Below are 23,444 nucleotides of genomic sequence, written 5' to 3' on the forward strand. Positions count from 1 at the left end.
CTAACATTTTGACTTAAAACAATTGAGTTCAGATTAATACCAATGTAATTTCAACAGTATACAAAAACTTTGCTCCAACGTAGCTAGCTCCTTCCTCACTCCTTTGTGCTATTGTCATACAAACTACATCTTTGTACATTATAAGCTCATTAACATGTCTTTAAAATTGTTACTTCATGCAGTTATTTTTACATCAGATATGGGAAGAAAAGATTTGTAAACAATAATTCATTTAATACTGCCTTTTATATTTGACTGTGTAATTACTTTTACTGGAGATTTTTACTTCTTTATGTGTATTTGAGTTACTATCTAGCATCCTTTCGTTTTAGCCCAAAGGACTTCTTTTAGTTTCTTGTTGGGCAGGTCTGTTAGCAGTGAATTTTCTCAGGTTTTGTTATCTGGGACCTGTCTTGATTTCATCTTCATTTTTTTTCTTGGTATGGGTCTCTCTGATTTATTATACTTGAAGTTTATTGGGCTTCTTCTGTTTGGAGTAATGCTTTCCATCTAATTTGGGAAGTTTTTGGCCATTATTTCTTCAAATATTCATTCTTCCCCTATCTTTCTTTGCCTTTTGGGAATCCTATTATACAGATGTTGGTAGATGGGATGGTGTCTGAGGCTCAATTTATTTTTCTTCATTCTTTTTTCTTCTATTCCACAGACCAGAAAATCTAAATTGATCTTCAAGTTCATTGATTCTTTGTTCTGCCAGTTCAATTTTTCTTTTGAGCCCTTCTAGTGAATTTTTCATTTCAGTTACTGTACATTTCATCTCCAGATTTGTTTTTTTTAAATTTCTGTCTTTTTATTAGTATCCTCTTTTTTATAAGATATTATTCTCATACCTTTTTTTGATTCTTTAGACATGGTTTTCCTTAATTCTTTACACATATTCTTATTGTCTGATTTAAAGTCTTTGTCTGACAAGTCCAACATTTGGGCTTCCTCAGCGACAGTTTCTGTTGACTTTTCTTTTCATATGATAGTGTTTATATGCATACTTACTTTATAACATGTCACTCTTTCATAGCCCAAATGTGTGTTTCAGTGTTTAACCTTTGCTTGTACTTCTAATTAGTGTTGTTATCATTATACAAACACTACTCATGACCTGATTTGTTCCTGGATAAGTTATAAATAATGCAGATTGCTCAAATTTCTTCCTAGATCTGTACTTTTGAACCACATGGCCAGAGAACACACTTTCAACATTGGGTTGCCAGACAACATTGTAAACTGCAATGAATTTCTGTGTACATTACAGAAAAAGCTTGACAAGTAAGTACTTTTTTATGAAACATGACTTGAAGCTGTCTTAATCTTGAATTCTGTTGTGAATTTTTAAAAATTAATTTAAGTCAGAAATAACTCAAGAAATGGAATTTTCTCATTTCTCGTGTTGGAGGAGTTCACATTTTGTATGACAATCCTTATTTTTTGTAGATCATATTGCCTTTTAGTAGTTTTAAGATATAAATGTCATATATACCAAACAATGTATATGCCATTATAAGGTATGTTATTATATAGGGTATGAAAAATATACTTAACCAGCCTAAGAAAGAGAATGTTATTATTTCCTTTGAATCTCCCTGTGTGCCCTTCCTCATTAGTATCTCCCCCAGAAACCACTATTCTTCATTTCAGATTCATCATTTCTTTACTTTTCTCTATAATTTTTCTACACATTGAGTAAAGTAAATATATTGTCACATTGCTAGATGTTATTCAGTTTTATGTGAAACATAACATACTGATTGCATTCTTTTACCTTTTAGTATTTATTCACATTTATATATCATAACACGCCACTTTTCTCAAGGTCATATTCTGGCAACCTTGAGTATCTAGAGTTTAGCTTGTAGAAATAGGGAAGGAAATTCTCTACATCACCAAAATGGCTTTCAAAAATCTATCCACTTTTCTTTCTAGGAAAGGGCCCAAGATTTTACTCTCAAAACCTAGTTTTATTCATTTAATATAATACTAATGAATGTGGTATCTCAGACCACAACATTTGGAGCAATAACATTGAGAAAGAAATACCCATTATAAAAAGTTCTGAATTACAGTACATTACAGTACATTAAAGTACAACAGTACATTAAAACAAGTCTCTTCACTCTTTTATTGAATGACCCTTCATTTATAAAATAATACCAGGTGTGCTTTCTAGCAAGATTAGCAGTAATGATATCCCTAATCACCTTATTGCCCATAAATTGTTTACTATAAAAGAATATAGTTACTTCTGTGGCATAAGAAATAATTGAAAGGGTGTTTAGTAAAGATGAAAAAGAATTCAGAATAGAAACAACTGATTTCAGTCATTTTGTTGTCGAACCCAAGTTCATGTGCCCAGCACACAGTGAGGCCAAACAAACCAAAACATCAGAGTTTAGAGCAGAGAAAGGTTTATTGCAAGGGCCATACAAGGAAAACAGGTGGTTCATGCTCAAAAGACCGGAACTCCCTGATGGGTTTCAGGGAAGCATTTTTAAAGACAAGGTGAGGGAGGGGAGTCACAGGTTCTTTGATCAGCTTGTGCACAGTTCTCTGACTGGTTGATGGTAAGGTAACAGGGCAGTGTTACAAGGGTTAACTTTATCAGTCCTCATGCTCCAGTAGGTCTGGGGCCTATGTGCTCATGGTCATCAGGTAGTTAATTTCTTCCTTTTGGTGGTGGTTTTAGCATCGACATGAGACACTATTATCTAGGTACTTCAGGAAGGAACTAAAGATTCCGTGGCTGCCACATGGCTGATTTACTATTCAAATTCTTACAAGTTCTCTTGGCCCAACTGCTATTTTTGTCATTACACGTTCACATCCTTTTGATCATTAATTCTGAGGCTTTTGTGACTCAGGAGGCTTATTTTCTACAAACAAGAGGTAGGCAGAGGACAGGGTGGGAGGAGTGTGTCCTGGGAAGGCCCCATAGGGTCCTGCTCAGTTGCAATTTCAGTGTTTTCATGTATACTTATTCTGTGTTACTCCAGAAAGTAGAACTCCAATGACTGTTGGGTAATCCAGACAGTATCAACTGTCAAGCTTAGTATGAGAAAGACATTTTGTTAGTAATCTGTTCAAAACTGGTCATTACTGCCTCATTAGGTAATGAATTCCCAGTCAGTGGAAATATTCTAGCAGAAGGTACATGTGAATGATAAGATAGTAAAAATAGCACTTACTGTATGCTATGAATGTGCTAGGTATTTTATTCGTATATATATCAAAAAACATGTATACATATATTTATATTTTGTGTGAATTATTCTAATGATTATGAATTTATGTGCACATATATGTATACATTATTGTAAAAGTTCTCTAAAATGTAGGTATTATCATCAGGTTAGAGAGCAGAAAATGAGTGGTAACAGAGGGGTCAAGTAACTTGACCAAGTCCCACAGCTGGAGCTAGGAATCAGACCCTGCAAATTAGGTCACAGGATATACCAAACCATGGACTAACTGTTATACTCAGTGGAGGCAACCAATGCTAGTTATCATATATTTATTTGAAGAACATACCTACATTTTCATTTTTAGAATAGGTAATTCGATTAGTAAAGCACCAAACTCATTTTTGGATAATTGCTATCTATATCACAGTTTTAACTAAATAGCCAAGTTGGCCAAGTTAGCTGACCACAAAATAAACCACAACGTGCATCCTCTAAAGCCAAATGAATAAAATGAGAGGGATTCCAGAAGGACATCATATCCCATTTGAAGATTCTGTGAGACCTAAAATGAATAAATTATAAGACCCAATAATAATAGTAATAAAGGGCGATTGCAACAACTATTCGAGAGACTTATTTAATCTCAGCATTTGTGTCTTTCTTGTAGCTTGCAGTGCTTGTACTGTGAGAAGACCTTCAGGGACAAAAATACACTTAAAGATCACATGAGGAAAAAACAGCATCGTAGGATCAATCCTAAGAACAGAGAATATGACCGATTTTATGTCATCAATTATTTGGTAAGGCTTTCTTTTCTCTTCATAATTTACAATTTGATTGCATATCTACAAACATCAAAATGTAATTGAGGGATTCTTGCAAGCAATGATTATCTTTAAAATGGTTAGTTTACAAAGCGTAACTTGATTTGATTTGTCTTTCATTTGCCAGATGTTTATATAGTAAAAAGGTCATGTCTCTACAACTCACAGTGATCTTGATTAAATAAGTAAATAAATAAATAACCATAAATACCTGGATAGCCATGCATTGCCCCTCACTGATTGTCTATTACCATGAGTACAGGGACTTCTGTACTCTATTCAAAAAACGTTGTTGACTTCTGGATGTGCTAGATGCTATGCTAGATAAATGTTTACAGACAGTCTCTTCACTGATCCCTTTTTCCCCCATTAAAATATCTTCCCCTTTCCCATCAAATAAATAAATAAATAATAAAAATTTGTCTTTTTCATTCTCTTGGGCCAGCTTATTTTTAATGGAAATTTTAGAGAAACCAAGTGATTTCACTTGGCAAGAGGACTTTCATTTTTGGACTAGTAGGATGGACTAATTGGGATACCATGTCAAAGATTTTAAATACTTTCAAAGCTCTCCTAGGCCAGAAACCTCAGTACCATTTGCTGGCCTCTGTAGATTACAGTCCCTTTTATTTAAGAAGAGGTATTCAGTTGGAGGCAAACGTCCATCTCTACAGGGGCATTTGGAAATTTAAGAAGGGAGTTTTGATTGACGCACTGAGTGGAGCGTGCCCCCAGTCTGCTGATTTTTTTAGGTATACATAACAAAGGAGGGAAACTGTTGCAGGAGGGGGGACCCCTTCCAGGGCCGAGAGTGGGCTCTTATCTAACACTCAGAAATGAATTGTCCAAGGAGACACATGTGCTGACAAAGCAAGAGACTTTAGTGGGAAGAGGCACCTGGATGGAGAGCAGCAGAGGGAACCCAGGAGAAGTACTCTGCCACGTGGCTAACAGTCTCAGGTTTTATGGTGATGTGGTTAGTTTCTGGGTTGTCTCTACCAATCATTCTGACTCATGGTTCTTCATGGTGGCGTGCACATCTCTCAGCCAAGATGGATTCCAGCAAGAAGGATTCTGGGAGGTTGGTAGGACATATGGACTGGCATCTCCTCTCTCCTTTTGACCTTTCTCAAATTCTTCCAGTTGGTGGTAGCTTGTTACTTCCACGTTCCTTACCAGGATCTCCTGTTGTACAGTAACTCATGCAAGTGGTTATCGTGCCTATCCAGGGTGGACAGTTTCAGTCAGTGGTTCCCTAACAAAACTATCATGAAAAGAGAGGGAGTTAAGTAATTCTCCAGTAGAATTGAAAGAAAGATGGGCACTGAACCAAGATGGCAGAGTAGAATGATGTGCTCTCACTCCCTCTTGTGAGAACACCAGAATCACAACTAGCTGCTATACAATCATTGACAGGAAGACACTGGAACTCACCAAAAAAAATGCCATACATCCAAAGACAAAGGAGAAGCCACAACGAGATGGTAGGAGGGGTGCAATCACAGTAAAATCAAATCCCATAACTGCTGGGTGGGTGACCCACAGACTGGAGAACACTTATACCACAGAAGTCCACCCACTGGAGTGAAGGTTCTGAGCCCCACGTCAGGCTTCCCAACTGGGGGTCTGGCAACAGGAGGAGGAATACCTAGAGAATCAGACTTTGAAGGCTAGTGGGATTTGATTGCAGGACTTCAACAGGATGGGGGGAAACAGAGACTCCACTCTTGGAGGTCACACACAAAGTAGTGTGCGCATCGGGACCCAGGGGAAGGAGCAGTGACCCCAGGGGAGACTGAACCAGACCTACCTGCTAGTGTTGGAGGGTCTCCTGCAGACGCGGGGAGTGGCTGTGGCTCACCGTGGGGACAAGAACACTGGCAGCAGAAGTTCTGGGCGTGAGCCCTCCCAGAGTCTGCCATTAGCCCCACCAAAGAGCCTAGGTAGTCTCCAGTGTTGGGTTGCCTCAAGCCAAACAACCAACAAGGAGGGAACCCAGCCCCACCCATCAGCAGTCAAGCAGATTAAACTTCTACTGAGCTCTGCCCACCAGAGCAACAATCAGCTCTACCCACCACCAGTCCCTCCCAAAAGGAAACTTGCACAAGCCTCTTAGATAGCCTCATCCGCCAGAGGGCAGACAGCAGAAGCAAGAAGAACTACAGTCCTGCAGCCTGCCTGTGGAACAAAAACCATATTCACAGAAAGATAGACAAGATGAAAAGGCAGAGGGCTATGTACCAGATGAAGGAACAAGATAAAACCCCAGAAAAACAACTAAATGAAGTGGAGATAGGCAACCTTCCAGAAAAAGAATTCAGAATAATGATACTGAAGATGATCCAAGACCTCAGAAAAAGAATGGAGGCAAAGATCGAGAAGATGCAAGAATGTTTAACAAAGACCTAGAAGAATTAAAGAACAAACAAACAGAGATGAACAATACAATAACTGAAATGAAAACTACACTAGAAGGAATCAATAGCAGAATAACTGAGGCAGAAGAACGGATAAGTGACCTGGAAGGCAGAATGGCAGAATTCACTGCTGCAGAACAGAATACAGAAAAAAGAATGAAAAGAAATGAAGACAGCCTAAGAGACCTCTGGGACAACATTAAACGCAACAACATTCGCATTATAGGGGTCCCAGAAGGAGAAGAGAGAGAGAAAGGACCCAAAAAAATATTTGAAGAGATTATAGTCGGAAAACTTCCCTAACATGGGAAAGGAAATAGCCACCCAAGTCCAGGAAGCGCAGCAAGTCCCATACAGAATAAACCCAAGGAGAAACACACCGAGACACATAGTAATCAAACTGGCAAAAATTAAACACGAAGAAAAATTATTGAAAGCAGCAAGGGAAAAATGACAAATAACATACAAGGGAACTCCCATCAGGTTAACAGCTGATTTCTCAGCAGAAACTCTACAAGCCAGAAGGGAGTGGCATGATATACTTAAAGTGATGAAAGGGAAGAACCTACAACCAAGATTACTCTACCTGGCAAGGATCTCATTCAGATTCGATGGAGAAATCAAAAGCTTTACAGACAAGCAAAAGCTAAGAGAATTCAGCACCACCAAACCAGCTCTACAACAAATGCTAAAGGAACTTCTCTAAGTGGGAAACACAAGAGAAGAAAAGGACCTACAAAAACAAACCCAAAACAATTAAGAAAATGGTCATAGGAACATACATATCAATAATTGCCTTAAACGTGAATGGATTAAATGCTCCAACCAAAATATAGAGGCTTGCTGAATGGATACGAAAACAAGACCCATCTATATGCTGTCTACAGGAGACCAGCTTCAGACCTCAGGACACATACAGACTGAAAGTGAGGGGAAAAAGATATTCCATGCAAATGGAAATCAAAAGAAAGCTGGAGTAGCAATACTCATATCAGATAAAATAGACTTTAAAATAAAGAATGTTACAAGAGACAAGGAAGGACACTACATAATGATCCAGGGATCAATCCAAGAAGAAGATATAACAATTATAAATATATATGCACCCAACATAGGAGCACCTCAATACATAAGGCAACTGCTAACAGCTATAAAAGAGGAAATCGACAGTAACACAATAATAGTGGGGGACGTTAACACCTCACTTACACCAATGGACAGATCATGCAAAATGAAAATAAATAAGGAAACAGAAGCTTTAAATGACACAACAGACCAGATAGATTTAATTGATATTTATAGGACATTCCATCCAAAAACAGCAGATTACACTTACTTCTCAAGTGCACACGGAACATTCTCCAGGATAGATCACATCTTGGGTCACAAATCAAGCCTCAGTAAATTTTAAAAAATTGAAATCATATCAGCATCTTTTCTGACCACAACGCTGAGATTAGAAATCAATTACAGGGAAAAAAACATAAAAAACACAAACACATGGATGCTAAACAATACGTTACTAAATAACCAAGAGATCACTTAAGAAATCAAAGAGGAAATCAGAAAATACCTAGAGACAAATGACAGTGACAACACGACGATCCAAAACCTATGGGATGCAACAAAAGCAGTTCTAAGAGGGAAGTTTATAGCTATACAAGCCTACCTCAAGAAACAAGAAAAATCTCAAACAATCTAACCTTACACGTAAAGGAACTTGAGGAAGAAGAACAAACAAAACCCAAAGTTAGCAGAAGGAAAGAAATCATAAACATCAGAGTAGAAATAAATGAAATAGAAACAAAGAAAACAGTAGCAAAGATCAATAAAACTAAAAGCTCGTACTTTGAGAAGATAAACAAAATTGATCAACCATTAGCCAGACTCATCAAGAAAAGGAGAGAGAGGACTCAAATCAATAAAATTAGAAATGAAAAAGAAGTTACAACACACACCGCAGAAATACAAAGCATCGTAGGAGACTACTACAAGCAACTCTATGCCAATAAAATGGGCAACCTGGAAGAAATGGACAAATTCCTAGAAAGGTATAACCTTCCAAGACTGAACCAGGAAGAAATAGAAAATATGAACAGACCAGGCACAAGTAATGAAATTGAAACTGTGATTAAAAATCTTCCAACAAACAAAAGTCCAGGACCAGATGGCTTCACAGATGAATTCTATCCAACATTTAGAGAAGAACTAACACCCATACTTCTCAAACTCTTCCAAAAAATTGCAGAGGAAGGAACACTCCCAAACTCATTCTGTGAGGCCACCATCACCCTGATACCAAAACCAGACAAAGATACTACAAAAAAAGAAAATTACAGACCAGTATCACTGATGAATATAGATGCAAAAATCCTCAACAAAATACTAGCAAACAGAATCCAACAACACATTGAAAGGATCATACACCATGATCAAGTGGGATTTATCCCAGGGATGCGAGGATTCTTCAATATACGCAAATCAATCAATGTGATACACCATATTAACAAATTGAAGAATAAATATCATATGATCATCTCAATAGATGCAGAAAAAGCTTTTGACAAAATTCAACACCTATTTATGATAAAAACTCTCCAGAAAGTGGCCATAGAGGAACCTACCTCAGCATAATAAAGGCCATATATGACAAACCCACAGCAAACATCATTCTCAATGGTGAAAAACTGAAAGCATTTCCTCTAAGATCAGGAATAAGACAAGGATGTCCACTCTCACCACTGTTATTCAACATAGTTCTGGAAGTCCTAGCCATGGCAATCAGAGAAGAAAAAGAAATAAAAGGAATACAAATTGGAAAAGAAAAAGTTAAACTGTCACTGTTTGCAGATGACATGATACTATACATAGAGAATCCTACAGATGCCACCAGAAAACTACTAGAGCTAATCAATGAATTTGGTGAAGTTGCAGGATACAAAATTAATGCACAGAAATTTCTTGCATTCCTATACACTAATGATGAAAATCTGAAAGTGAAATTAAGGAAACACTTCCATTTACCGTTGCAACAAAAAGAATAAAACACCTAGGAATAAACCTACCTAGGGAGACAAAAGACCTATATACAGAAAACTGTAAGACACTGATGAAGGAAATTAAAGATGATACCAGCAAATGGAGAGATATACGATGTTCTTGGATTGGAAGAATCAATATTGTGAAAATGACTCTACTACCCAAAGCAATCTACAGATTCAATGCAATCCCTATCAAATTACCAGTGGCATTTTTTATGGAACTAGAACAAAAAATCTTAAAATTTGTATGGAGACACAAAAGACCCCGAATAGCCAAAGCAGTCTTGAGGGAAAAAAACAGAGCTGGAGGAATCAGACTCCCTGACTTTAGACTATACTACAAAGCTACAGTAATCAAGACAATATGGTACTGGCACAAAAACAGAAACATATATCAATGGAACAAGATACAAAGCCCAGAGATAAACCCACGCACCTATGGTCAACTAATCTATGACAAAGGAGGCAAGGATCTACAATGGAGAAAAGACAGTCTCTTCAATAAGTGGTGCTGGGGAAACTGGACAGCTGCATGTAAAAGAATGAAATTAGAACACTCCCTAACACCATACACAAAAATAAACTCAAAATGGATTAGAGACCTAAATGTAAGACTGGACCCTATAAAACTCTTAGAGGAAAACATAGAACACTCTTTGACATAAATCACAGCAAGATCTTTTTGATCCACCTCCTAGAGTAATGGAAATAAAGACGCAAATAAACAAATGGGACCTAATGAAACTTCAAAGCTTTTGCACAGCAAAGGAAACCATAAACAAGACGAAAAGACAACCCTCAGAATGGGAGAAAATATTTGCAAACGAATCAACAGACAAAGGATTAATCTCCAAAATATATAAACAGCTCATGCGGCTCAATATTAAAAAAACAAGCAACCCAATCCAAAAATGGGCAGAAGACCTAAATAGACATTTCTCCCAAGAAGACATACAGATGGGCAAGAAGCACATGAAAAGCTGCTCACCATCACTAATTATTAGAGAAATGAAAATCAAAACTACAATGAGGTATCACCTCACACCAGTTAGAATGGGCATCCTCAGAAAATCTACAAACAACAAATGCTGGAGAGGGTGTGGAGAAAAGGGAACCCTCTTGCACTGTTGCTGGGAATGTAAATTGATACAGCCACTATGGAGAACAGTATGGAGGTTCCTTAAAAAACTAAAAACAGAATTACCATATGATCCAGCAGTCCCACTACTGGGCATATACCCAGAGAAATCCATAGTTCAAAAAGACACATGCACCCCAATGTTCATTGCAGCACTATTTACAATAGCCAAGTCATGGAAGCAACCTAAATGCCCATCTACAGACGAATGGATAAAGATGTGGTGCATATATACAATAGAATATTACTCAGCCATAAAAAGGAACGAAATTGGGTCATTTGTAGAGACGTGGATGGATCTAGAGACTGTCATACAGAGTGAAGTAAGTCAGAAAGAGAAAAACAAATATCGCATATTAACGCATATATGTGGAACCTAGAAAAATGGTACAGATGAACCAGTTTGCAGGGCAGAAATATAGACACTGATGTAGAGAACAAACGTATGGACACCAAGGGGGGAAAGCGGCAGGGGGAGTGGGGGTGGTGGTGGTGTGATGAATTGGGAGATTGGGATTGACATGTATACACTAATATGTATAAAATGGATGACTAGTAAGAACCTGCTGTATAGAAAAATAAATAAAATTAAATTAAAAAAAAATTTTTTTAAATGCTCAAAAAAAAAAAAGAAAGATGGGGAGTTCTGGTTCTGACACTTTTCTAAAGCAAATGGAAATTGTTTTTTGCTCTTAAATTTGAAAGAATTTTAATCCACACCCATTGGCCACGAAAGGCATAATTGATAATAATGAACCATTTTATCTATTGGACAGAAACAAGCATATCCTGAATTATGTTGGAAATCTCTGCTTTTTAGGATAGAATTTTTTCGTGTTCTAACTAATCCTTAGCATATTAAAATAAAATTCCCCTTGAGAAACAAGTGGAATTAGCGTGTGTTTGAAGATTGGCTCTGAGAGGTTGCCATGGTTAGCTACAAATGTTTTACAACTAGCTAAAGGCAAAGGCACCCTTTGAGTCTTTCAGTCTTCTCTTGAAATCAGTTGTTAATTCCTAGAGCAAACGCTGCTTCAGGGCCCAGCCCAGTCCTACAGGGGGTGGACTTCAGTGTTAAGTCTAAGAATATTCAGCTACTGCAGAAAGCTGTGGAAGCAATTTAACAGTACTTCCTTCTGGGGCTCTTTTAAACTAATAGTCAAGAGCTTGGGACTAGCAGAACATTGTATATAGCTGGAGGTGTTTATCTTTTAGAGGAGACTTCAAAGAAACTGCTCACTCAAATTCTGCTGTCACTTTTAGAAAAGTTTGTTACTTCATTCCCTGGGCATCAAGTAGTGTGACTGTGAAAACTGAAATTATCCGTGAGGACCAGCTGTCTCTAGATGAGTGTGCTAGATTGTACTGCCCACAGAGTGCCCAGATTTCATGTGGGATGAATCATGGCTTGAGAGAAGTGCTTCAAGAGAATGTAGAGGCTTCAGTAACATATAAAATGAAAATTAAATCATTTTAGGGTAATATCGATAGAAGTTTTTGGTTTGGTTTTAACTAGCAGCATTTGAGTACCTGCTATGTGCCAGGTACTGTCTTGGTATTTATATTAAGTCTTTTACTCTTAACCACATCCTTATGACACAGGTTTTGTCATTATCCTCATTTATAGATTAGGCAACTACAGCACAGAGAAGTTGAGTAATTTTCCCAGGGTCACGTAGCTGGAGCTTTCTGTATCAGTTTCCTTCAATTTTTCCTCAGTTTTTACAATTGAAATGATAGTAGTACCTACCTCTTATCCTTTGGGTTGGGTTTTTTGGTCAATTAATGGTGATAAATTCATAATGATCTCCACACACACACACACACACATACACACTTTTGCCTATTATCTTTTACACCAAACTAGAAAGTGAGCCAAGGTCAAGGTAAAACTAACTTTAATCAGCCCCTTACGGGCTCTAACCCACAACCTTACCCATCTTAGCTCTATATGCTTTCCCATTGAGGCCAACAATAAGATTTTTTTTTTCTTTTTTGGCCGCGCTGCGCGGCTTGCGTGATCTTAGTTCCCCGACCAGGGATTGAACCCAGGGCCCCGGCAGTGGAAGTTCAGAGTCCTAACCACTGGACCACCAGGGAATTCCCACTTTAGTTTTTAAAAAGCTAAAAAAAAGAAAAAGAAAAGAAAAGAGAGACATTCATTGTTTATTCCTCTGAGGGAAAAGGCTGACATGAGTATGTGGATGTGGGCAAAAGATTGAATTGTTGTATTAGTAACTGGTGTCTGCACATCCATTTCTCACATCCTCTTCCCTTCAGAAGCAATTTCATTGGCTGCAAACATTCTACAAATGTTTAAGTGACTTCTAGGTACCAGACCCTGGTGGAACAGAAAGAAAAATATGACAGAACAGGTGGTTGATTTAAGCCACTACTTTCAAGGAATTTAGAGGTTGGTATGAGAACCAGACATGTAAGCACATTAATTTCAACACTTTGTAATGGTGTGTACAGAGTTAATGTTTCAACCTCTCCTGTAGCAGATCTATATAGCCATTGAGTCATGCATCCACAGTGTCTCACCTCCAAGCAGAATTTTCAGACCAGCAGTAATGGAAGCATCCAGGATATTCTTGGCAAGATACACTCTGAGAGTCATAAAAGGTGGGAGAGCCATAAAAGGTGTCCTGATCCCTAGTTGGCACATGAGGCTGTTTTTGGTCTCTTCTCAGCTAGCAAATTGATAGATTCCTTTTTCTTTCTTGGGCGAAATAATTTCCATGTTTAATTACTCATATCAATTTTTTAATATTAACAGACTTGCAAATAAGTATATTAAAGGTCTTTTGCATAGTCTAGATTATCTACTTAGAGTTCTTGCTTTATTTTCTCACAGACAGAAGGGTTCAGTGGAGAGTTGGGGCAAGCGAAGGGGACAAGGTCCCAGGCAGTTTCACGTTCAAATACCCCTGCCTCAGAGGGCAGCAGACTGCGTAACGTCATCACTGAGGCTCCACCTACATATTCCTAAAGTGCTCACATTTCAAGCCCTGAATTTTTCTAAAGGGATCTATTTTTACAGTGATATTATCATTTTGACTTAAATTTTTTTTATTTTTAAAATACACAAAGCCATTTGTAACAAAAGTAGGCTCTTAACCTGTTTTTCAGTTTTGTTATAGTTCTCTCTACTGCAGTTATTAATATTTACATTTAAAACACTGTCTCTGTTTCTGATGGATTTCTTGTGTAAGCACGTGTTAAGTTTTTTCCATGTTTTTTTGCACCGTGTCATTGATCGTAAGCCAACTGATGCAGAGGTTTGAGGAAGTGTTCTGAACATCTTTACTGACATGCCTTCCAAACTTTGTTTTTCTGGTATTCTTTTCTTTCCTAACATGATTCACTAGCAGGCACAGTGTCTTAATTAGAGACTAAATTTTTTTTCTCTTTGGGTCTTGTTCCTGTAATAAGTCATATATTTAACTGTACCAAGGCAGAGCACTCTAGGAAAGTCTCAGCCGCTGTCACTTGCAAATCGCTTGTTTCCTATTCTAATGAACACAGAGTTCCATTTTCCTCTCAAATGGTAAATGGTTAGTGCTGTATTGCCTAGATAAATCCCCATGTTGTACTTCATACTGAGAAAGCTGCAAAGTAATGCTTTGAGTTTGGAAGTTTAACAGTGAAAGATATTTTTCATCATTTTGGGCTCAAAACATTTATTGATGAGTAACATTTGCCTGTATTGTTGAGAATGATAGTACCCCAAATGGCCCATCGGGGTATTAGTCCAAGTCCAGAGAGACTACGTAATACATAAAAGATTTAATTCATCACCAAAAATTCCATCTAACAAGGATCATGTTGGCAATGGTGAGGCCATTCTTGATGTTCATAATGAAGCTTAGACACTTCATGACGACTCTGGGAAGTACATTATAGAGTCCAAATTAACTATCTCTAATGACGTTATGGTAAATCTCTGCATGTCTGAGTTTATGCATCATTTAGCTGATAGATAATGACAGCTTCAAAACCTCTCATTAAGTTGATGAATGATAGATTTTCTTTTTCTCTAAATCATAATGGCTCTTGTAGTTCTTTGTTTTTAGTTAAATGAATACCTTTTTAGAGAAAAAAAATGTTCCTGAGGTGAATTCTGGTAATGTTTTTCCAAAAGAAGGATATCAAACAAGGATATCTGTATTATATCAGGTGAGGTTGGACTTGACAGTTGCCATAGTTTAACTGCTTGAAAAAGTGCCCACTAGTATTTCTGCATCCTTCTTTAATGCACTGTTTGCTTTTGCATGGCACGGTGGGAAGATTGAGTGGAGAGAGAAGAAAGGACAAGAGAAAGAAAGAAAAGACTCAAGGGATAAAAGAGACATGATTGGGCCCAAAGAAATCATTCCTTCTCATCACTACATAAAGTTTTGCTGAAACTATGACTAAATTTGCCAGACATAGCCCTAAAAGGGTGGAACTCCTTCATGAACTGTAAGAGATAAAAGGGATTTGAGTAGATATTTGAGTACCTACTATTACCTGGTACCATGTACCATGTGCTTTTTATACGTTAACTATTTAACCACATTACAGAAACCTTTTGAGGTAGGATCTAAATTGACATCACATTTTTTAGATGTTTTCAGTTAAAATTCAATTCAAAAAAATACTTCTAGTACCCACTGTGTGCCCAGCCCTGGAAATGTAACAATGAACAAAGGCCATGTCCAAACAGACATTCTAGTGGAAAAGACAGAGAGCAAATAAGAAAACAAATAGATACACAAAATGATTTCAGGGTGTGATCAATGCTTTGAAGAAAAATAAAACATCCTAGAGGAATAAAAAGTAACTTGAAGGAGGGGTGTTTTAGACAGAGTAGTCAGAAAAAGAGGTAGTAACGTTTAAGCAGAGACCAGGATGACGGAGCCATGTTAGGATATGTGAGGGAGCAGTGTTTCAGGCAGACGATGCGACAAGTACAGAAGTAGCTGGGTGGAAGTCAGCTTGCTGTGTTCGAGCAATAGCAAAAGAGCAGTCTGGCTGGAGCCAGCTGAGCAAGAGAAAAAGTGGTGGGACATAGTGATGGAGAGGGGGCCAGGGCAGAACATGGAGGCCTTATAAGCCATAGTAAGGCCTCTGAATTTTGTTCTGAGTGTGTGAGAAGCCCTGGGAGGGGTCATACAAACAGGGAGGTGCCCTTTGGAAAGCTCACTGTGGCTGCTGTCTGGGAAATAGACTGTAGGGGACCTCCAATAGAAACAGAGTCCGGCTAGGAGGATGTTTCAGAGTCTCTGTCAAAAGATATTAGTGGTTTTTGTTAAAAGATCCCCAAGAGATTCTTATGTGGATCCAGGGTTGAGAAACACTGATTAACATTTAAGAGAAAAGAATTTCACTGAAAGGTTATCGCTGCTTCTTCAAAAAGAAAAACATATGAAAATATTATTAAACATTTTTGCATATTTTTTAAATGTTTGATTTAGGATATATCCCAAATCCTAACCATTTAGGATATATCCTAAATCCTAAAATTTGATTATCATTTCTTATCCCTGAAATAACAGCTTTAATATATTCTGCTTGTATTATTTTAAAACCATTTGTATTTGGGTTCTGTCTTGTTTTGTTTTTGAGTTCTGTGTCTACTTTCTCCTTTCCCCTCTTCCTCCTTCACCCCTCCTGTTTATCTCTAATCCCTCTGTTCTTCCTACAAAGGAACTTGGGAAATCCTGGGAAGAAGTTCAACTAGAAGATGATCGGGAGTTGCTAGATCATCAGGAAGAGTAAGACTTATTATTGATGCTACTTAATTACAGTGGTTTAAGAGAAGGAAAACAGTTCTCTAGTTTGATTTAAAATTACCATTCTGAAAAGACAGCGTGAAAAGAAAGAGAACCCTCTCTCTAAGCCGTGCATCATGTCATGTAATATAGCAAAAACTTGAATTCAAAATAACTTTGACACCTCACACCAGTCAGAATGGCCATCATCAAAAAGTCTGCAAATAATAAATTCTGGAGAAGGTGTGAAGAAAAGGGAACCCTCCTACACTTTTGATGGGAACGTAACTTGGTGCAGCCACTGTGGAGAACAGTATAGAGGTTCCTTAAAAAACTAAAAATAGAGTTAGCATATTATCCAACAATCACTCTCCTGGGCATATATCTGGAAAAGATGAAAACTCTAATTTGAAAAGATAAATGGGACTTCCCTGGTGGTCCAGTGGTTAAGACTCCTGGTCGGGGAAGTTCCACGTGCCGTGAGGTGTGGCCAAAAACGAAACAGAAAAAGAAAGAAAAAAGATACATGCATCCCAATGTTCATAGCAGCACTATTTACAGTAGCCAAGACATGGAAGCAGCCTAAATGTCCATGGACAGTTGAATGGATAAACTGTTTGTGGTATACAAACAATGGAATATTACTCAGCCAAAAAAAAGAATGATATAATGCCATTTGCAGCAACATAGATGGACCTAGAGATTATCATACTAAGTAAAGTAAGTCAGACAGAGAAAGACAAATATCATATGATATCACATGTATGTGGAATCTAATAAAATGATACAAATGAACTTATTTACGAAACAGAAATAGACTCACAGACATAAAAAACAAATTTATGTTTACCAAAGGGGGAAGGGGGGGATAAATTAGGGGTTCAGCATTAACAGATACACAGTCCTATATATAAAATAGGTAAACAACAAGGTCATACTGTATAACACAGGGAATTATATTCAGTATCTTGTAATAACCTATAATGGAAAAGAATATATATGTATATAAATATATATATAAAATAATATATATGTATATAAATATATATGTATATAAAAAGATTTTATACATGTGTATATAAAAAACTGAATCACTTTGCTATACACCTGAAACTAACACAGCATTTTAAATCAACTATACTTTAATAAAAAATAATAATCATAATACCAAAATAACTTTGACATAAGAATCACTAAAGCAACTGTTATTCCAACTAAATAGTGTTTTGCTACTAAAGCTATTCATTGAACACACAGGTAATATATAATTCAGAGAAAAATATATTCCAAAGTGCTTTGCTTATTAGTCCATTGGTCCCTAGACCTTAAAGTGATATGATCTTTGAACTCTCTCTCCATGCTAGCTTTCCATTGGAGTAGTGAATATAACTAACCTTGTTCTGTGTTCATCCCGTTGATGACTAGCTTAAAACAGTCACAGCTTCTTTGTTTGAAATTATAAGCTTGAGAAGTATTCTTTTCAACCTAAAAGGATTCCCTGTTATTCATCCTCTTTTCATTCAAAGCTGTTCAGCCTTTTGTCTCTCCTGGGATCTTGGTTCTCCTGGTTTAGGAATGACAAGAAGTTGACAGTATCTCAAGAAATAAATGCAGGGAGGGGAGAAAATGGTAAGAAGGGCCCTGTATGCCTTTTGATTTCTCTATTTGCCATCACATTTAACACTTGCCCCATTTAAAATGATCAGTATTTCCCACATGATAGATAAAGGTTTGGCTTTTTAAAATAACGCCATTTGTCATGCAGAAACACACTCCCAGCACTGCACCTCACAGCATGCGCACTTAGTGGTCATGGTTAATGAGAGAGAGCATACATTTCCTGATATATCTTCTCTGCAAATTAAAGCTGGTTGTCTCAGAAAGACATTGCACTGATCTCGTAGTGAAATAGCTGCTCGGAGAGGCAAATGTAAGAAAATGGAGCAGCACCTGTTTGCTACTTATATTAATTTCATGGTGCTACTTTGAATTTCAGAAACTGTATCAAAAAGTCATAATATGATATGACAGTCTTTACAGAAATGTCAGAGCTGAAAGAGAATGGCAGGGTTTCCTGGGGAGCAGAAAGTAATACCAAGTCACTGCAGGCTGCCCTCTTCATGAAGAGAATCTCCATGTTTGCTGTTTTCTTTCTAACACAGTGACTGGTCTGATTGGGAAGGACACCCTCTCTCTGCTGTCTGCCTGTTTTGTGAAAAGCAAGCAGAAACAATTGAGAAATTATGTGTCCACATGGAGGTGAGACGCTTTTGTTCATTTGAATTTTGCTTCGTTGTTCCAACAGGGAGAAGCTGATGGTAACTGCAGCCTCATCATCTTATACCTTTAGTTTCTCAATTATTTTCCCCTTCCTAAAAGTGCTGTAAGCAAAACAGAAGAGACAGGGCAGGTCCATCGAGGAGAACTAGAACTCAGGGCAGTTAAGTACAACTGACTGGACCTGGGTGTACTGTGAGTTTGGGACTTCACAGATGCCATCCCACCTCTGAGATGCTTACGGGATAGTTCTGGCTTAGACTGTGGGATCTGCAGCCATGGTGAACAGTACCCAGGATATGGACAGGTTCTGAGTCTTTTTCCAGTGCTTCCCATGCTGGTGAACAAGGAGAGCAGGAAGAGAAAAAGTTGCCGTTTACAGAGCCCTTGGGGGAAACAGGGGTGGGGGAGCCATGGAGGTGGAGAGGGCACAGGGTGTGGTCTTGCAGCTCCTTCAGTTAAAAGGATTTGGAGAGAAGAAATCTGAGGACATTTCCAGTTTGCGCTTTCCTTTCTGGAGGCCATCTTTATGTTATATTGGGAGTAGAGAGTTGAGTGTAATAGAAAAATATTACTGTGTTATTCTGATGTGCCCTCCCTCCCCTCCCCCCACTCAACTCTGTCATAGTGGAGCAGACTCTCCTTTTTCACCCACGTTCATTCCATTCTCATTCATAAAAACAGGGACCTGAAAGGTGTTCAAAAGGCTATGGGCATTTACTCAAGTGAAAACAGAGTCATTTTGTCTGAAACAGGTTGCCACTAGTATGTGTGTATAGTTTCCAGTGTTTAAATGTAACTCATGATATCCTAGTATCTTTGAATTGAAAGGAGCCTTGGTCCCCCTATCCTGTGTAAGAATTCCCTTTGCAGTATCCTTGACTGGTGTCCTCAACCTCTGCTCGGTTACTTTCAGTGATAACATATCATGCAATTCTTAATTATCCTGACTGTGATGCTACACTGAATACCTTCACAGGGAGTTAGACGGTCTTTATTCTCTGTGAGCCTCTAAGTTGAAGCATTCACCCAGATGGGCGATTGCAGGAGTGGAACAGAATAAAAATAAGTCTATGCATCATGAAAATCAAAAGACATGTAATTTGTGGGAAGATATGAGTGAAGAGAAACTTGCAGGTTTAAACATTTGACAGCATAAAACGAAGAGCAGAATTTTTTAAATTACCTATCTGCTTGTGGAGCAAAGGACCTATATTCATAATTCTAGTCCAGACACGCAGTACAGTAGGGCCACATCTTACCTAGTGACTGAGGACACTTCTGTCAGACTGCAGAATGCATACAGAGTAAATTGTAAAGACTGTAGATACAAGCTGTGAACAATTAAAATGTTTTAACTGATTGACATGACTTGTTTGGACTGTGCTTTATAAAGCAGTTGGATGTGGGGGGAAGCAGTTAGATTTCGAAGACTTCAAAAGCAGATGATGAACCGAGACTGAGTTTCTACAGTGTTCAAACTCCTGTGAATAAGCTGTCTGTTTATAACTTCAGCCTGAAAGATTAAATAATTTATATGCTCACAGATATATTCATTCCTTTTTTTAGGATGCACATGAATTTGATCTCCTCAAAATAAAGTCAGAACTTGGTAAGTTTGATTCGGAAGTTGTTTTCCATGATGCTGCGTTTTTTTATACACCATCCTGTAAACGATGCCTGCGTTGTGCAGTTGTGATTGGAGAGTGCACAGCCAAAATGTGTCTCTCCACAGATGGTCTCAACAGAAGTGCCTGAAGCAGTGTTTCACAACCATTTTGAACTGTAATATTCACATATGGTTTTGATTTCATATAGTCTTTCTTCTTTTCTACATATATGATTGCTTCAAATAAAATACAAGTTAATGGTTAATATCTATCATAATGTGGTGGGGACTAGTGGAAGAAACGTGGATTTTGAAGTCACACTAGAGTTCATATTTCCAGCTCTAGCACTTACTGGCTGTGTGACATTGGGCCTCGGGTCAGCAGAATGTTACAGAGAGTGGATAGAGTATGTAAAACACCTACTGCGCTGCTTGGTAGTGTAGCTAGATTATTTATTATAGATGTACCCAATTGGATCACTATGATAGAAAGATTAGGGTCAGGAAGACATAAAGTACTGACTTGCTAATGTATCCAAGACCATAAAAAGCTCACTTCCCACACCTCAACTCACCGACTACTTTCCTAGACTCTTGGACATGTTACTTTACCACTCTTATAGGCATGTGTATATGTTATATATGTAATAGATTAATAGTCAAGAACATGGGCTGTGGAGCCAACAGCCTGGTGTCAAATCCTGGCTCTACACTTACTGGCTGTGCAATTTTGGACAGTTTCCTAATGTATAATGTGGATACGGTAACACCACCTATGTGATAGGGTATTGCGAGGATTAAACATATTAATGCATGGAAAGTGATTAGAACAGTGCCTAGCACATAAGCCCTATATAAGTATTGGCTGTTATTATTTGGTATCTATTAATATGCTTTAAAACTGCACTGCCTCTTCAGGTTGGTTAATAAAGAGAAGTGGTTCTTTTAAAAATTATAAAAATTTTTATAATTTTATAATTTTAATTTTTTATAATTTTAAAAATTATAAAAATGCAAAAATGGTTCTGATGATTCTATGTACTGTCATTTTCAGGACTGAATTTCTATCAGCAAGTGAAACTAGTCAATTTCATTCGGAGGCAGATTCACCAATGTAGATGTTATGGCTGCCATGAGAAGTTCAAGTCCAAAGCAGACTTAAGGACTCACATGGAAGAAGCTAAACATACTTCACTGCTTCCTGAAAGACAGACATGGGATCAACCACAGTGAGTACTGCTCAACCAGACATATATTTCTTTGCTCCTTCTCCATTATTTCATCCCTTTATTTAATTCCTCTTTAGAATATCCCAGATTTATGAGAGGCAAAGTCAGCCCTGGATTGACCTGAGACCCTGTTCCTATAATTCTTCTCATACAGGTCAAAACCTTTAGATTTCAGAACTAACTACAAAGTGTGTCCAGAGAAGGAACCAGAGTAATAGACTTAAAATTCTTTAGATGTTTTAATTTTTGATAATTTATAATGAAGGAAATAGTGATGATTAGGTTGGGGGAGGGAAAAAAAAAAACCTCACAAGCAGAAGCAGTTGTTTTTATCAGATATTTGAAGGAGTAGTGTATGAAAGAATAACTGTATTTGAACTTTGTTAACCTTAGGGAAGAACCAGGACCTTTGAGTAGAAATGAGAGAGATGTCATTTTTAGCTTTATGGGAGGAGGTATTATTTAATAGCTAGAGTTGCCTGATAGTGGAGTAGGCTGCCTTTTAAGATAGTAAGTGTCTTGTTATGGTAGATATCAAGCAAAGGCTGAATTGCCAGCTAGCAAGGATACTAGTAAGACTGATGTCAGCCAGTAAAGGTCAAAGTAAAAGTAATTCAGAATTTCTCTCCCTTACAGCCTTTGCAAAATGCAGTTGAAATTGTTGGCAAGGAAACCTAGCAAAATTATAGTGATGTGTACATTCAGCTGCCTAGAAATTTTCTGGATAATATATAGTTTTGGTTATTCAGTATATCTATGGTTGTTTTCAGGTATTATTTTCCAACCTATGAAAATGACACTCTGCTGTGTACCCTGTCTGACAGTGAAAGTGACCTGACAGCTCAGGAACAAAATGGAAATATCGCCATCATTAGTGAAGATACATCTAAACTGCATGCTTTGAAACAAAGCAGTATTTTGAACCAGTTGCGACTACATGAGTCCTTGAAAAACTAGAAGAAACTGCCACAGAAGCAATGTTTCATGTTTTCTCCTGTGAGACAGACGCAAAATACTTTAAATTTGAACATCAGCAAAGGATTAATCTTTGGTAAAATAAACTTTTTTTTTTTTTTTTTTTTTAATTGGCTGTCTTGGGTCTTCGTTGCGGTGCGCGGGCGTCTCATTGCGGTGGCTTCTCTTGTTGTGGAGCATGGGCTCTAGGCTCGCAGGCATCGGTAGTTGTGGCTCGTGGGCTCTAGAGCGCGGGCTCAGTGGTTGTGGCACACGGTCCTAATTGCTCTGCAGCATGTGGGATCTTCCCAGACCAGGGATTGAACCCGTGTCCCCTGCTTTGGCAGGCGGATTCTTAGCCACTGCACCACCAGGGAAGTCCAAAATAAACTTTTAAAAAATGAATTTTTTTCCCAAAAATAAAGTAGAAACTAAATAAAATGAAGACTTTTTGTATATGGGCTCTAAAGTTTTATTATGTAATCATTGTAAATGATCTCATTTCATTAGACTCATATTTATCTATAATAAGGAAGACGTGCAAATCACAAAGAAGTGAAATGTTCAAATTATTTATAAACCTAATTTCAACCGGTAGTTTCAGTCACTTCCCCACAGGCTTTCGTCATCCAGCAAGTCACAAAATTTGACAGACGTGTGCTTTCTGTACTACATTGGGTCAACTGTGAATGTAGTGACCAAAAGAGGAGCCACAGAAGAGAGGAACAGTGGTCAAAGTCCTGGATGATGCACAAATTGGACACTATTTTGGAAAAATCAAGATCTGACTATATTATTATTATTGCTTTCCACCTGGAGTTACTAAACTCCCTAGAAATGGACATCAAGACAAATAACTTCACTTTCCCCTACAGTGTATATACGGCTAACAGATGAGTACCATTTTTTAAAAAACAACCACAATACCATCATGACATCTAACAAAATTAACAATAACTTCTTAATATCATATGTTTTCAGTTTTCCTTAGTTGTCTCAAAAATG

General features: G+C 37.7%; 1 protein-coding gene across 12 annotated transcripts in view; it reads left to right on the forward strand.

Moving 5' to 3' along the window:
* The window catches only part of ZNF277 (zinc finger protein 277), a 165,807-nt gene that overhangs the window by 90,666 nt on the left and 51,697 nt on the right, over nt 1-23,444 (forward strand). For 9 of the 12 annotated variants that reach the window (XR_014266620.1, XR_014266621.1, XR_014266622.1 and 6 more), the window contains exons 7-13: nt 1,174-1,284; nt 3,862-3,994; nt 16,306-16,373; nt 18,533-18,629; nt 20,217-20,259; nt 21,311-21,485; nt 22,256-22,536. Coding sequence is in view for 2 of the 12 variants with exons in the window: in XM_082472369.1 (XP_082328495.1) it covers nt 1,174-1,284; nt 3,862-3,994; nt 16,306-16,373; nt 18,533-18,629; nt 20,217-20,259; nt 21,311-21,485; nt 22,256-22,442 (814 nt within the window). In the remaining 10 variants the exon portion in view is untranslated. Of the gene's footprint in view, nt 1-1,173; nt 1,285-3,861; nt 3,995-16,305; nt 16,374-18,532; nt 18,630-20,216; nt 20,260-21,310; nt 21,486-22,255; nt 22,894-23,444 lie in introns of those variants that run through there. The other 3 variants (XM_082472369.1, XM_082472370.1, XR_014266627.1) reach the window with 2 other exon arrangements.

The sequence above is a fragment of the Balaenoptera physalus genome, assembly GCF_965194825.1.
Source record: "Balaenoptera physalus genome assembly, chromosome: 8".
Taxonomy (NCBI): domain Eukaryota; kingdom Metazoa; phylum Chordata; class Mammalia; order Artiodactyla; family Balaenopteridae; genus Balaenoptera; species Balaenoptera physalus.